The sequence below is a fragment of the Falco cherrug genome, chromosome 6 (assembly GCF_023634085.1).
Source record: "Falco cherrug isolate bFalChe1 chromosome 6, bFalChe1.pri, whole genome shotgun sequence".
Lineage (NCBI taxonomy): Eukaryota > Metazoa > Chordata > Aves > Falconiformes > Falconidae > Falco > Falco cherrug.
The window spans coordinates 88,920,962-88,936,643 of NC_073702.1; the positions used below are offsets into that span (position 1 = coordinate 88,920,962).

At 47.8% G+C, this 15,682-nt stretch overlaps 1 protein-coding gene across 1 annotated transcript; it reads left to right on the forward strand.

Annotated features, from left to right (window-relative positions):
- The first annotated feature begins 810 nt into the window (after nt 1-810).
- RAB1A (RAB1A, member RAS oncogene family) lies at nt 811-15,401 on the forward strand. The gene is made up of 6 exons (XM_055713690.1): nt 811-1,069; nt 8,031-8,103; nt 10,305-10,400; nt 11,855-11,950; nt 12,949-13,080; nt 13,346-15,401. Exons 1-6 carry the CDS (start codon nt 1,047-1,049, stop codon nt 13,541-13,543), a joined length of 618 nt encoding a protein of 205 aa, XP_055569665.1. The 5' UTR covers nt 811-1,046; the 3' UTR covers nt 13,544-15,401.
- Nucleotides 15,402-15,682: the final 281 nt, after the last annotated feature.

Genomic DNA, 15,682 nt, shown 5'->3' on the forward strand with positions numbered 1-15,682 from the left:
CGCGGTCATATCTCCTGTGCCCAGAGAACGTTACGAACCGCGACTAATGGCTGCTTGCAGCGGTAAAAGGTGGGGGACAGCACGCAAAAGGGCTGTTGCCTGTTCATGCAGGTGGAGAAGGAAGGTCGCGACTCCCAGCGCCGCCCCGCTCTGGTTCGGGTGCTGCCGCGCTGCCGGGCCCCGCGGCGGGTCCCGGTGTTATTGCAGCCCCTCCCGTCACCCCTCGCCCGGCAGCGGGTAAGAGCCAGCAGCCGGGGGGGCTGCCCACCGCCACCTGCCCGCTGCCCACGCCGCAGGCCTGGCCCCCGCCCGCGGGGTGGCACCTCCGCCCCCCGGCCCCGGGCCGCTGTGCAGCGCCCAACGCCCGCTCGGGACGCGGACCCCGAGGCCGGGGGTGTCTCCCCCTCGCCCGGCCCCGGGCGGGGCAGCGGGGCAGCGGGGCAGGGGCGGCCCGGGCGCGGGTGGGCGCGGCTCGCCCCGCCCCGGCCCCGCCCCCGCCCCTCCGGCCGCCCCCGCCCCTCCGGCCCAGCCCCGCCCCTCCCGGCCCGGGCTGCCACGTCTGCCCGCCGACGTCACCCCCAGCCGGCTCCTCCCCAGCCAATCCGCGGCGCCGCCCGCCGCGCCGAGCCGCCGGAGCCGGGGGAAGAAAGGCCGCGCGGTGCGCATGCGCCGCAGCCGCCGCAGGGGCCGTCGGGAAAGCGAGTCCCTCAGTGCGGCGGCGCAGCCCGTCGGCCCCGTGGCGGACTCGGTTTCCCGGCGTGCCCCGCCGCCGCCCCCCGGCCATGTAAGCGCTGCTCGGCGAGAGGCCGCCCCGTTTCCTGGTTGGGCTCTGGCAGCCATTTTGGGCTGAGGAGCGAGCGCGGAGGCCGCGGAGCGGGCAGGGCGCCGGCGGAGGGGTAGGCCGAGCCGAGCGCCGGGCGAAGGAGGCGGGAGCCGTTGGACGCCTGCATCCGCGGAGCGCCCGCCTCGGCGGCGGGAGGTGCCAGGCCGCGACCGCCCCCCCTCAGAGCGCGCTCGCCGTCCCTCGGGCCGCGGGCCCCACGGACATGTCCAGCATGAATCCCGAATAGTGAGTGCGGCCCGCGGCGGCGGCCTCGCTGCGGCCGCGGGCTCCGCTGCCCCGCGATGGGCAGGCGGGGGGGGAGTAGGCCGCCGGGCCTGCCGCGGGCGGTGGGGGGCGGGAGGGAAGGGCCGGGCCTGCAGGGCTGAGGGCTTCCGGCGGCCCGCCGCCGGGCACCGGGGGGGCCGTGGGGCCGAGGGCAGGCGTTCGGCCTGCTGCCGCCGTCCGCGGGGGGCGGGGGGGAGACGGGTATAGGGGTGGGGGGGGTGCGGGTGGGAAGGGCGGGTATGAAAACTTAATGATGTCCCCGCTGTGAACCGGCGCGACGGGCCCGGTGACCCGCGTGGCTCCGGCTCCCTCCCCGCGGCGGCTGCGGGCACCCCGCAAACACGGGCGCGCTCGATGGGGTTTTTTCCGGGGCCTCGCAAATGCAGCGGGGCTCCAACAAGTGCCGGGGAAAGCCAGCTCTTTGTGAAAGCCGATCTTCCCGGCCGGTTGCTGCTGGCAGCTTAGTAGTCGGAGGTCCACCCTTCACTTTAGCTGCAAGTCATGTGTGTGTCACATGGCTCTTGCAAAACACTTCTTGCCTATGTAGATTTTGCAACGCTGTGACTTGATAATGAAATGCTCTTGGGGCTGTCTTGAGCTGAAATAGTACTTGCCTAGAAAACCTGGTGATGGCATAGTTTTTGTAGGGTTTTTTTTCTGAGGGTCGTTGTCCCTCGTGATGTGACTGTGGCCTTTTTCTCTAATTGGGCTGCTGGGCAGTAAGGGTGGCTGAGCCCTCTGGTCAGTAGTTGTCTGTATCCTGGCAACTGTAGGAGCAGTGGCTGGCCCACCAGGATGTCGGGACAACAAACCTCGTGGCCTTTTTGAGCGAATAAGAGGAGAGACTTGGGATTAGTTTAAAAAGCGCTGTAAATACCAGCTGCTGCACTCTCAACAGTTTAGTGTTGAAGAGTGTTCTTAGGATTCTGCCATGGACGCTGGCTTTGCTGGCACTCCAGTGGGGGCCGATGAGGCCACTGTGCCCTCTAATGGAAGCAGTTATGGTGTTGAAATGCACGTGTGGTATGACACTGCTGCTCTAGATACCCATTGTCTCTGTTCATGGATGATACTTCAGCTACCTCTGTCCTCAAAGCCTGCCTTTCCACACAGCTGAGGCTACTGATTTGCATGGTCATGGCTTTTGTGCTGCCTGCTTATGGCAGCATGGTTGCAAGTGCTCTGGGCCCATTAAAATCACCTGAAGAGCAAATGGGAGTAGAAGACAAAGTAGTCATCAGCTAGTGCAAGGGAGTTGGTGAAAGCAAAGAGGTACAGCCAGGAACTCAAGTTACATCTTGGCAAGATGACATAACAAGCTTGCTCGTGTGGTTTTGGGAAATGGCAAATCAGTAGCTGGAGGTAGCCTGTGGGTGAAGCACCAACAAATTGTTGGTGCTTCTGTGGTCGTAAGGACTCTCAGCATTCAACTTGAGTTTACCTTGCAGACTGGTGGGTTTTGTAGTGTCAAACTGCCAGAAAAGCGTTAGGCAACTAGCACTGTGCAGAAACAGATTGAAGGGTGGCTTTTTTTCCTTTCTTGAAGCCTCTCAGCTTTCTAAGCTCATGAAGAGCATAGCTGCCTGCGATGAGATACTGAAGCCTGCTATGAAGATGGGGAGAATGTTTTGAGGGAGACTCATTCTCTGTGAAGAGTGTTCATTCCTGGTGGTGAGGACAGCTGAGTTTTGGGGGGAAAAACAAACAAAACAAAAACCAACCAGAGGAAAAGCTGCAGTTTAAGATTAATTTGTCGTATTAAATGGCTACTTCCTGCCAGTGTTGTCTGCAGGATGAGGCTAGGTGGTGGGAAGGGTGTGGCGAGACGGACAGAAAATATCTGTCACAGTAGTGTGTGTACTTGGATAAATGTTGAACCAGGAATAAGACTTAAGGGATTATTCCTTCTAGTTACCTGTAACAGATACAGGTACAGATGTCTGTTTATCCTTTTAGAAGTGCCTTGCCTATTATGTGACACAGTCTGGCTTCCTTATCACAGCTGCAAGTCAGGCTGCCTGTAGCCCTGAATCATCCTGGGCATGCCAGAACTCTATCAGAGGTCAGTGGGATAGCTAGTTAAAAATTGATTAATAAAAAGTCCTGCCTCCTTCAGTTTGTCTGTTAGAGTTAGAGGATTAGAAGCTGCTGGTGCAAGGGTTTGAAGGGGAGTGTGTGCGCTTCTGAGAGTTTCCGTGAAGCTTGAGGGCTGTGGGACAGCATAGTGAACTAGTTAAGTGTGCTTTTTCATTTGAGTGCAGGGGCTGAAGAGGGATGGATGAGATTAGTGCTAGCATTTGGAAGCTAAATTCTTAGAACACCTGCCTATCTAGCACTGGGATGTGTTCCACCCTGCCTTATGGTGTTTAAATGAGCGAAATGTCAATATTGACTGTTGTGACTCGATCGTGTCAGGTTCGGCATTTCCTGCCCCTTCTGCAACTTGTGTGTAGTAGTAGGCTGAATAGCATAAACATGCTGGTGGGTGAACTAACAGCTGAGTGGTATGAGGAATTAAATCTTGATCAATGTTCTGTAGTGGCTGGATCTTGTTATCGATGCCTCCTTCAAGGAGAGATGAGGAAATTAAGTGGCTTTTGGGGTAAATCTGTTTTTTTTGCATTCGTCAGAAGTATTAGGGAATACCAGGGTGTGTGGGGTGTTCAGTCTTCTATGACGGTGTTCAGTAGGTGACAATTGACAGCTTCTGAGCTGCTGGAATAATCTGAAATTGTTTTGTGTTCTTAACTTGCTTAAACAGCAGTCTGCAATGCAAAGTGGCATTATGTCTTCTGGGTTCTGTTTACCTACACAGCCAGTGTGTAATCAGAGTGACTAGTAGTGCTCCTTGCTCCTCTTCAAAATATCTTGGGTGGTAGAACAGAGACGGGGCTTGAGGCAGCTGTGAGTACTTGTTTACAGTAAACTCGTGGCTGACATCAGTGATTAAGGCACATCCCCACAGTTCCTTGTTGGGGGAGGATGACTACCTAGTCTTGTTTGGTTTGGCACAAAAATTTCCTGACACTTAAAAATCCTCACGTTACCCACCTGTACAAACAACAGTAACTTAGAGGCCCACAGGTCCCTTGTTCTACACAGCTTTGGCCAGGTCTGTCCTAAACTTGACTTCCTGGTCTTCTGCTGAACTTGCTGACTACTTCATGGAAAATGCATGGAACAGGAGGATGCTGCCTCACTGCTCAAAAATTTGACAGGGCTGTTTCGGAGGTGTGGTGTGTGGTTTTTTTTTTTTCTTTTGGCAAGAGGCAACTAAACTTGAGGTATTTATCCATTATCTCTTTGGCAAGAGAAAGTGGCCATATCCTCTTCCTGATGGGGAGGATTAGAAGGCTTCACTCTTACTGACAGTACCTGCCTACCCTCCTGCACATATTCTTCTAGTGTGCTCTTATGGGTGCTATGTATGACTTTACACTATTTCTCACCATTTATTTATATAATGATAAATCTGAATTCACACTCTAACATGGAGAAGGCTATGCTGCATAGCTCACCCTGCTTTATGAAGGATCCCTGAACTGGAAGATTTGATGAGTTAAGTCTTCAGGTTGGAAGAGCAAAATTCAGTGGTTTCAGAAATGGTTTTGTGACTCCTCACAGGCAAAATTAACCTGCATGGCTTGTTGGACACGCTGCTACAGCTGAGCCCATTAACATAAATATTCTAGCAGTGTAGTTTTAGTCTAGAAATAGATTTCTGAAATTTTGTAGGTTGTTTTCATTTTTGTTTTAAACTGTTGTATCCTGAGAGCTGTCTCTGGCATCCCACCATGTGTTACAGACTGCTCATTCGGTTCTCAGGGCCCCTATATAGTCACCTGCTGTATCTTAAGAGGTCCTAAAGCAGCTGGACCTAGAAAGGAAGGCACTATGTTATTGGAATGTAAAATTATTTAAATTTTTTTAAACCTAAATAGCAAAGTCCTGTTTAAACTATCTCTAGATTGGTGCAGATCTAAGCTTATGTGCCAGAACTAGGCTTTTGTGACACAATACCCATTTCTGGGGTCAAGAGACGGCTAACTCAGTAGAGGCTGTTCCCTGGCTGGCAGTGGCCTGGACTTTGGGGGGTGGGGGGGAGCCAGGATGCTGAAGTAATCATATGAGCTTGGGGCTGTCACTTTCTTCTAGAAATACTGAAGCCCAAAGTGAGGGTGGCTCTTAATAACAAGGCTGTCAGACCCAGTGTTTAAGGCTTCTGGGTTCTTGTTGCATTAACAGTAGTGCTGTGTGTAAACTATTACTCTTCTTGTTTGCTTCTGAACAGGAAAGGGTTTAATGGCAGAGTAGATCTGGTTGGGAGCTGTTCTTGGCACTAAGAGTAGCAGAGGAAAACAAGGTACTTGAAGTTTGGGGACTGGGGGGACCTGAATTCCCCTTGGAAGCAAGGGGAGGCTCTGAAGTGAATCGTTAAGACTCATAGCTGAAGCCTTACCTACACCAGGAAGGAATTATTTTCCTACTAATTTTAGTGAAGACAATATAGTGGCAATATTCCTGTGTTACCATTCTTAAGGGATTATGGCATGCTGCAAGCTCTAGTACTTTCAAGTGTATTAGTGTTTACTGTAAGTGATAATTTAAGTTCAGGGTCACTGAAAATTCTGGTTTTGCAGAGAACTGAAAAACCAAAATTCCCTGCTGTAGTAGGAAGGAGCTGTTTGAAGGCTGAGGCAATTGTGACTTCAGTTGATGCATGATCCTGGGGAAGAAGGTGTAGGTTTAACAGTGGACCAGGTCTCAAAGCTGTTGTACCTTACCCTGCTCTCCAGGTTACATACAGTATCACTACTAGTCTTGGGAAATTAAATTATTGGTGGGGGTAAGAAGGTTAAATGCCTCTTGCTACAGCTGCTGTTGGGTAGCCCCTTGCAGCAGTTCCTGGGTGATGTTGGTGTTGGAGAGGCAGCAGAGCTGCCTAGCTGAGGGTAACAGTAAAACTGGTCGATACAGTCCTTTTTCAGTGATCCTTACGCTTAAAACAGGGCGGGGGGTGGGTGGGGGTGTGAGGTGGCGGCGGTGGTTTGTGATAAACCACAACTGTGCATGCTCAAGCACTAGCTCATCGGTGTGGCTGTGGTGGCGTTTTGGCAAGTGGAGCCACAGGAAATGTAAAACTGTTCTTCTGAAGCACACAGGGAGGCAGTGCTCCGGGCTGTGAGGAGCGATTTTGGTGTCACCTGATGGGGAGGCCCAAGTGTCAGGAACAGGCTGTCTTGTCTGTGATCACCAGTGTTACTGTGGGCAGTGGTAATGCTTCTGGTCAGCAAAAATGCTTCAGCTATCTTGAAGCTGTTATGTGGGTTGTGATGTAACTTATCTCACCTAACAGTTTGGGTTGGTAACCATCTTGCCTTGTGTTGTTAGTGTGTGACTTGACAGGTGGAATAGCAATTCTGTGACTGTAAACTGCTAGACATCCTTTGACCTTGATTTTCTTTTTTAATACCTTGAGTGCTTTTAGCTTTACGCTGTGGGGGAAGGTTGCATTTTAAGGATCAGCTTATTAGTTGCTACATTTACCACTTCTGACTTCTCTGTAGCCTTGAGAGAAGTGCTGCAGGAGCTGGTGAAGGTTTCAGTTGAGCATGTTCTTGCAGCCTGGGACTAGGCAAGATGGCAGGTGTTTGGGCAGGGAGCAGTGACAAGCGGAGCAGTTGACCATCTGCTTGGCTGTTAGCGCTAGGGATGGATGCGGTTTCCTGGCTGGATTCCTGCCAGCCAGAGTCTGTGGCGATGTTGGGGAATAATAGGTGGGGAAGGCTGATTTCAGGCATTTGCATACATGGTACTTTCTTAGTTTGGTTAAGTGGGACTAGAATTTGTGGTTAATAGGAACTGGACGCAATCCTGAGCACTGTGGGGCTGAGGAGTTGCGAACTTAGAATGAGTTAATCTAGTACTTAACCACCACTTACACAAGTTATTTTGCTTTGTGTTGCTTGTTCTTTGCTATGTGGTCTCTAGTATTAAACTGGCCCATTAGTCTTATGACTAACACAAAACTTGATATTTAGTCAACAGTGAAGTCTTTGCTACTCTTTAAAGTATGTCAGTTGGTTGTTGATGATGCTGAGTTTGGTCCCTCAGTGTTGGGAGGACTCAACATGAAGCAAAAAAAAATTGTCATCTCTTCTGATATGACTTGAGAATTACTAATATTGCACCTGATGTCCTGTAGAGGATGAATGAATCCTCCTCTGGCAGTGGCTTTAGCTGTAATTCCTGAAAGGCAAGTGGAGTGTGTGGTCGCTGTCAGCTATTAGTCTGTCGTGGGGTGGATGTTCATTTTGCTTTAGCAGGCCACTGAACTTAGCGTTCACAAGTTGTATACTTAAATTGTGTTATTGTGCTGTTGGGTTCTGCTGGAGCTTACGTTTAGGTGACTTAAAGTGAGGAAGGAATTGGTTGCTTTTGGCCAGCTACGTGGTACTTGTGAAGCCGGGCAGCGGAATCAAGCCTTTGCCTTCAAAGAAGATGCAAAGATAATGGCTCTGGTGGACAGCTGGCTGTTACTGCCCTCTGTGTGTTACTTAAGCGCAAACCTCATTGTTTGGTTGAGTGACTTAATTGTGAAGCATGATTTTAATCTTGGCTAGACCACAAAGGGCTGAAATAGGTCTGTGTTACTCTTGCTGATAGTCACGCTAATATCCCCAGGGTAACTTCCTAGGAAAGCACTGTTCTACCCCAAAATGCTGCGTTCAGAGCATCTGCCTTACTGCTTTTACTGAGTAAACTGTGAGAGTGTCTAGACTGGATAGAGAAGCTTGGAGTTGTAGGTAATTTCCCTAGTAAATTAATTTACCCTTGTCAAACAGGATAATATACTAGCTATAAGGAGCACGATTCTCAATAAGTATTTTTCATTAAGTGACTTTTTTTTTTCCTTCTGCAGTGACTATTTATTCAAGCTACTTCTGATTGGAGACTCCGGTGTTGGGAAATCTTGCCTTCTACTTAGGTTTGCAGTAAGTGATCATGCTTGAAAACTTTACATAAAAAAAAAAGCTACCTGGTACTTAGCTAGAACATCTGTGCTACAAGAACTGCTTGGAAGGACTGATGTCTGCTGGGTCTGATATACCAAGGAATGATTGAAGTATTGCAAAACCCTCCTGTCTTCTGCATGTGTTTCTAGCTAATGTATTTGAGTAATACAGAAATAATATAAAGAACATGTCCAGTTAAGTTTCCCATTTTCCTGTTACTTGAGAACAAGATATCTTAATTTAACTTCCATCATTGCACTAGTGATGGAACACTGAAGATGGAGGAATGTACTTGAATTCTGGGGTGTGTGCCTTCAGGCATGAAGAAAACAAATGTGTCAGTTACTACTTGATCTGAATATTTTCAGCCAGATGAGGTTTGATATCTTCATTCAAAAAGCCTACCAGTTGCTTAGCCAGAGGGAGAAGTAATTTAAATGATACTCTAGGAATAATAAGGCCTTATGCTTTCTTTAGTGAATGAGTATATAATGAATGTTAAAATTGCTGGTGGGCCACTGTGGCTGAAGTCTGGTGCAAGAAGCTGTAGTTTTCCTGTCAACAGGAAAAGTTAAAATGGATTTGACAGTTCTAAGTAGAAAAAGCTGGAGTCCAGTGAACTCCTTGCCTACATCTGCCAAAGTGCAGCCTTATGTTGACATGGGAGGAGAGGAAGGATGGGAGAATATGGGGCATTAGTTTAGAAACTAGTTTGATGCTGCTGCAGGATGATGGCAGCAGTTTTACAGCCTAAACAGTTGCTCTAGGCACCTCTGGAAGGAGCCTCTTCCATGTTATTAATGTGGAATGATGGTCTGGTGCGTACAAATAGCATCACCCAAGTTAAAGCTATTACAGCTGCTGTTGGTGCAGTGTTAGGACAGGGAGACACTAAAGCCACCATGAACACTAGAAAAACGTAACTTGCTCTGCTCCCAGGACTGGAGGCAGTGGTTTGGAAGTGACACCAGGGCTGGAGCAGCACTCCTGCATCAGTCTAGCCTGCTTCTCTTGCAGATACCTTGGAACTAATTTTGGCTTCCTGCGAATAATCCAGCTTTTTCTTTTTTGACAGCTACGTTAAGTTTGTGCTCAGTTATCTGGTGTTTCTTCAGCTAAGTAGCTTTTTCCTTTAGAAATTTGACTTTCTAACTGAGCTATGTTACCCTGACATAAGGTATTACCACAGCATTCGCTTACCTGTGTTCTTCCTTTTGTAGGTTAAACACCAGCAGGCTTTTCAAACATACCCTTTCGAGTATTGAAATGTGAAGGAAATAAATGTCACGTCATTCTGAAAGGCTCAATGCTTTATTCTTGCTTGCACGTGTTCCCCTCAGGCAGATGTATTATCTAAGGTGTCTTCCATTCACAACCCAAAAGAAATCCCTTGCTTTTGTGGTAGCTGTTGGTTTCATAAAGCCTTTTGTGGTGCATTTTACATGAAGTTCTATCCTACTGGTACTTTGGGAATAGAAACTTCCTCCATGCTGGCAAGCCAGCAGTCACTGAAGGTAGCAAGGCCTGATCCAGCGCTTCCTGTGTGCCTTCAGGCTCGCTGGAGGCTGTGGCCAGGGCCGTGCAAGCTGCTGGACCAGTGCTGCGTTCCCCTCCCGCTGCGCGCACAGGCTGCGGAGCAGGGGACTTCACACAAGTGCCCGAGCGGTAGCTCTCAACTGCCCTGGCAACCAGCAGTGCCAGCAGCGGGTCTGAAGTTCAGGTGTGGAGTGTGACTGAGGCAGAGCTGCTGACTTGTAGGTAGCAGCTGTGTAACACATGAAAAATCACCGAAGGAAAATAAAATTGAGGCATTTTAAGATCATTGTGGTTATGCTAAGTAGCTCTTCAATCTGCCAACCTGAGGAAAGACTTTTTAAAACTGTAGTTCAAAAGGACTTGACGCTGTGGGATTTCCAGAAAAGAGGCTTTTTGACTAGGTTTTGGGAACACAAATCTTGTTGTTTGAGCTGTTTTTTAAAAAACTTTGTGGGTTTTTGGGGGAAGTAAGCATTCTGTGAAAGTATGTAGCTACCTAGTGGACTTCGCCGGGCATCATCAGGTGGTTTTGCTAGGGAGCCACCCACCTCTCTCTGCCTGGGGCAGCCTGCCTGTTGTGTGACACAGTAGGTGACTGCAGGAGAGGTGCAGCTGGCCTGACTTACGTTCATTCTTTCTCCTAGGATGACACGTACACAGAAAGTTACATCAGCACGATTGGTGTGGACTTCAAAATCAGAACTATAGAACTAGATGGGAAAACAATCAAGCTTCAGATAGTAAGTAGTATTTCTCAACTCCTGGGTACTTTAATCTGTTGAAGCATGGGATTACATTCATAACTATTGGTATTATCTCTGTACTTTAATCATTAAAATACAAGCGATATCTTCCCTGTTACAAGAGGCCAGGCAGTTTTCACAAGATTACAAGACTTCCTGTGACCTGGCCCTTAAAGACAGGTGCTCGTCAAGGCTATCTGCCTGAATGAGGAAATGACCTGTTAGAACCTTCTTTTCCTGGGAAGAGAAGAAAGCTGAAGTAGTTAAAAGGTGGTTATGGGCTGGGAGCTGAAGAAGGGTAGAATCCTGTGCTGGACTGCTGTCGTATCAAAACTGGTGTAGTTCTGCAGTATTTAGCAAGGATTTGTGTAAGTGCAAGAATATCCCACAGTTGTCAGAGATGCCCAGTTTCTGCAGCAGCTGTTTGTGGCAGACTGCGCTGTCTAGTGCTGCTGCTTTTGTTGACCTGAATGGAAAAACTGACACAAACACTTGTAAGTGGCCGGCCTGCCTTAGCACTGGGCAGTGTTTCCTGGTCTTTCACTCGGAGCAAGCAGGGGAGCAGGCTTGGCAGTTCTTTCCTCTAATCTTGAAGCACTCTAAAAGGGTGACTGGTGTAATGAAATCTAATATCTATGCAAGGTCACACAATCCTTGTCAGCCACTGCTTCCAGCTCGAGCCAAGGCTCTCAGGACTGGGAGGCAGTGACTCAGGGATTCCAGGCTGTGCTGTGGAGCAGGAGTCCAGTTTACAGCCAGAAGTCTGAGCCTGCAGACTCTAATGTAGCTGTCCTGAGTCCAGAGCAGCACGCTAGGAATGCAGTTGCTACTGAAATCTGTCTGTGAGTGACTTTTTTTAATACGCGGCTGGCCCTGTTCTTGATGTGGCTCCAGGGAGAGGAATGTTTGGGCAACTCCTGTTCCTGCCCTGATGGGAGGAGAGGTCAAGCATGTCATGTCCCTCCTTAGCTCTCCCGGCAGGAGGAGGGAACCAGGTTTGGTTTGAGTTGTTGCACTTCACCCTCTGAAGAGGAATGTTGCCTTTAAATACCTCTGCTGCCGCTCCTGTAGCAAGGAGGTTGAAAGGAGCGGTCAAGTTATAGACCCGTGTTTCTCTGACCTTATTCCTAGCAGGTTTTCAATCCCTGGCTGGTGTTTGTTCTTCTGACCACTGAACCATGGCTTCTTTGTGGGTCAAAACTGCTTAATGTTTTCCTCTGTGAGATCTCTTGACTACACTTGTCTGAAACCAAACGAATGAGCGCTTCCTGAAAAGCACCTACTGAAGTGTCATTCTTCTCAGTTAAAATACCTTGAAGAGACAGTTCTGTAGCTGAACTTGGATGTGCTTGTGGTTGGATGGCTGATCAGCTGAGCTGTATTTCTGGAAGCTAACGTGTAACACTGGTGCAGCTATGTTGCAGTAACTGATCCTGTTGCTTTTCTTGTAGTGGGACACGGCAGGACAGGAGAGGTTTCGAACCATCACTTCCAGTTACTATAGAGGTGCTCATGGCATCATAGTTGTGTATGATGTTACAGATCAGGTAAGTGTTGAACCTGTGCCTGGAGAGTTTCTCCAGGTGGCATATGTTAGGCTGATAAAGTAAATAAAACCAGGAATTTAACCACTTGGCACTTCTTAAGTTGACAGTGACTGTGTTAGGCTGTGTTAAGGTTTATCAAGCCAAATGTATGTGTTTAGTCTCTGGTTGGAGCCTAAACAGAAATAAAAGGAGCAGTGGGATTGCTGGCTCTAAAGCAGTTGTATCTTAGGCTTAACCTAAAGCTTGCTGGGCATGTAGTTGCTTGTTCTATGTGAATACTTCTCACCCTGCCTTTGGTAGCAGGAGTTTGAGTTACTGGTGGAAGTTGTTGAAAGATTTGTGAATGTACTTGAACTTTGGTCTACGATAAAACTGGCTTTTGAAACAGAAAATTGCCAGCATGTGTGCAGGATACAACTGAGCCAGTGTTTTCTGTGAAAGAATCTCTGAAGATTACTGGTACAGTTGTCATGTTTGAGGGACTCTTAGGAAGTGTAGAGTTTCCTGAATTAATAGGAGAACAACAATCGGGTTCAGTTGTGAACTTGAGTATCAGTTCTGCATTTCTGCAGTCAAAGATCGTTCCAGCATCTCTGCAATGATGTGGTTTGCACTTGATACCTGGTGTTTTGCAAGTGCCTGGGATTCTTCTAGTTTCAGCTGTGTGCTGTGCCTTATCTCTGCCGCAGCAGGAGGAGGAGAGAGAGTCCCAGGTGGTGGAAGTTCTTAACTATTCAAGATGTGGAGCAGGGAGAAATCATGGGGGGGAGTGCGGCACAGGGCTGATTGTGTGGGGCTTGGAGCAGGGGCGAAGGAGCTCCACGGGCCGTGTTGACTCGCCTGTCGTAGGCAACCGAGGGTCCTGTTGAGTGAGTTCTGTTGTGGCTGTGAGTGGCACTGATCAGTACGCTGCTTCATATTCTTCCCTGGTTGTTACTGAATAGAGCGGAGCTTTCCCCTTGGTTAAGGGTCTTGCTTACAGTTCTCTTATCTCCTAGGAGTCTTTCAACAATGTAAAACAATGGCTGCAGGAGATAGACCGTTATGCCAGTGAAAACGTCAACAAGTTGTTGGTGGGGAACAAATGTGATCTGACCACAAAGAAAGTAGTAGACTATACAACAGCAAAGGTATGTTGATATCGATGTGTTTGCTTGAGTGCCTGGTCTGGATTGTAATGATTAAGTTCTAATGCAGGGAAGTGTCCTGGTACACGGATGCCAAGGCAGGTGTGAGCAGTTCCATGACACCCTGCAGCGCGAGTCGCCGTCAGGCTGCGGTCTGGGAGTAGGGGGGTGGTCTAGGAACTCATGGCTGATGCAGCAGCACACCAGGAAACGAGGTGAGGCATGAACCGGTGTATGAGCTCACTGTTCACTGTTTCTCGGTTTGCAGGAATTTGCAGATTCTCTTGGAATTCCGTTTTTGGAAACCAGTGCAAAGAATGCCACAAATGTAGAACAGTCTTTCATGACCATGGCTGCCGAGATTAAAAAACGAATGGGTCCGGGAGCGACAGCTGGTGGTGCAGAGAAGTCCAATGTTAAAATTCAGAGCACTCCAGTCAAGCAGTCTAGTGGAGGTTGCTGCTAAAACTTGCCTCCCCCCTTTTGTCTCACAACAATGAATTTGCAATCTGAACCCAAGTGAAAAAAAAAAATTGCCTGAATTGTACTGTATGTAGCTGCACTACAACAGATTCTTACCGTCTCCACAAAGGTCAGAGATTGTAAATGGTCAATACTGACTTTTTTTATTCCCTTGACTCAAGACAGCTAACTTCATTTTCAGAACTGTTTTAAACCTTTGTGTGCTGGTTTATAAATGTGCTATCCTTGTTGCTTTTCCTGATACCAGACTGTTTCCTGTGGTTGGTTAGGATGTATTTTTGTTTTGATGTTTCTATTGGCATGTTTAGATGTCAGGTTTAGTCTTCTGAAGATGAAGTTTAGCCATTTTGTATCAAACAGCACAACAGTGTCTGTCACTTTCCATGCATAAAATTTAGTAAGATATATGTAAGATCTGATTTGCTAGTTCCTTCTTGTAGAATTATAAATGGAAAGATCACACTATCTGATTAATAGTTTCTTCATACTCTGCATATAATTTGTGGCTGCAGAATATTGTAATTTGTTGCACAATATGTAACAAAACTGAAGAAATGTTTAATAAATATTGTACTTATTGGAAGTAATATCAAACTGTATGGTGATAAATATTGTCTTACTTTGTATGGCTAAGGGGGAAATCAGGTTCGCATTGTGCACAGACATCCCTGCGTGCAGCCACAGCGCTCAGCCCTAGTAACCAGAGACCTTCCCTGCAACTAAAACTAGTGACTATGGCTTAAGAGACCGCGGTGTCGTGGTGCTTGAGGCACGTAGGCTGTACCAGGAAGGCCCAGCCACTGCTGGTGGAGGCATAATGCACTCTGAATGTACAACAGTTCCCTCACTTAGCCTCGGAACTTAATTTATTGCTCAAGGACTCTACGGAGGGAATTTCTGTCAGCTTTGCGTAGTGGGGGAGAGCAGTATTTCCCTAGCAGGAGTGAATTCGGTGTAGCCTTGAGGTGGTACAACTTTCTACCAGTATATTATGTCTTTTCTATATACTGTTAATTCCATCCTCTTTTAACCAGTACTTCTGACTTAGTGCAACAGCTTAGCTTCTATTTTGTTACACAGAGGCATCGGAAGGATGACACGGGGACACCAAGGCCCCGCAACAGCCTGTTGCTCAAAGTAGGCGCTATCTTGAACAATTTGGAACTAACCAGCAGCCAAGAGGTTTTGGACAGTGTGATTCTTTGTACAGAGCTAATCAAATCATTAGTGCCTGATGTCTAGCTAAAAGCCACAGGAAAGCTAGCCTATAACACTTCCTATACATGTAAAATTGTTCAGCTTTATCTAAACTCAAATGTTCAGCCTATTCTGTAAATAGTCTCATGTTTGAAAGACCATGTAACATTCCCCTAGTAGCAAATACGCCCTGTGATAGTAAAAATATAGCCTAGGTATGTTGTGAGGTATAAACTAAAACTGGTGCAAATATCCTCTGATTTTTTTTGGGGGGGGGTGACTTTGGCTAACAGCTTTCTTCAACATAGTTGCATAAATCAACAGGCAATTGTAATACATAAAGTATTGTCATGGTTAAGTTGAACTCTTCCACTTGAGACCTTCACAATAAAGTGATGTGCTTTCTATTAGAGATGTGCTTGTTGGTATAATTCATTATATAATGTGACTTGCTCCTCCTTGAGAGCGGGAGCAGTAGGAGTAGTGAGTGCCGCTAAGATCAGGAAGTGAACCAGGAGGTGTATTGAGGGTAAAACATCTTCCCTTCAGAGAAGTGCACAAATGAACTTAAATGTCAAGATGCCTGCTACATACTATCCAAAACAATGTTAATATATACAGTAATAAAAGCATTGCAAAACCAACTTGGGCTACACCAGTTGTTTGGTGGTGGTTTTTCTTTTGTTTTTTGTTTTTTGTTTTTTTTTCTTGTTTCCCCCCCCCCCCAAAGTCATTCCTGTGTTACCGTGCTGGTGCTGTTACACACTCGAGCCTGTGGCTGCCACGCTGGAGGCGTGTGGCAGAGGCCAAGGCAGGCCTGTAAATCCTGGGTGAGGGGGCTGTAGCCTCTTACCTGTGAGCTGAAAAGTTAAATACCTCTGCCACCACGGGTCAGGCTTACAAGCAGTAGCAGAGGGGCGGCAGT

Excerpts from the sequence above, each read along its gene's own strand:
- RAB1A (XM_055713690.1), top strand. The coding sequence starts at position 1,047 with ATGTCCAGCATGAATCCCGAATA. Across the intron at positions 11,951-12,948 it reads TGTATGATGTTACAGATCAG|GAGTCTTTCAACAATGTAAA; the intron begins GTAAGTGTTGAA and ends CTTATCTCCTAG. Across the intron at positions 13,081-13,345 it reads TAGACTATACAACAGCAAAG|GAATTTGCAGATTCTCTTGG; the intron begins GTATGTTGATAT and ends CTCGGTTTGCAG.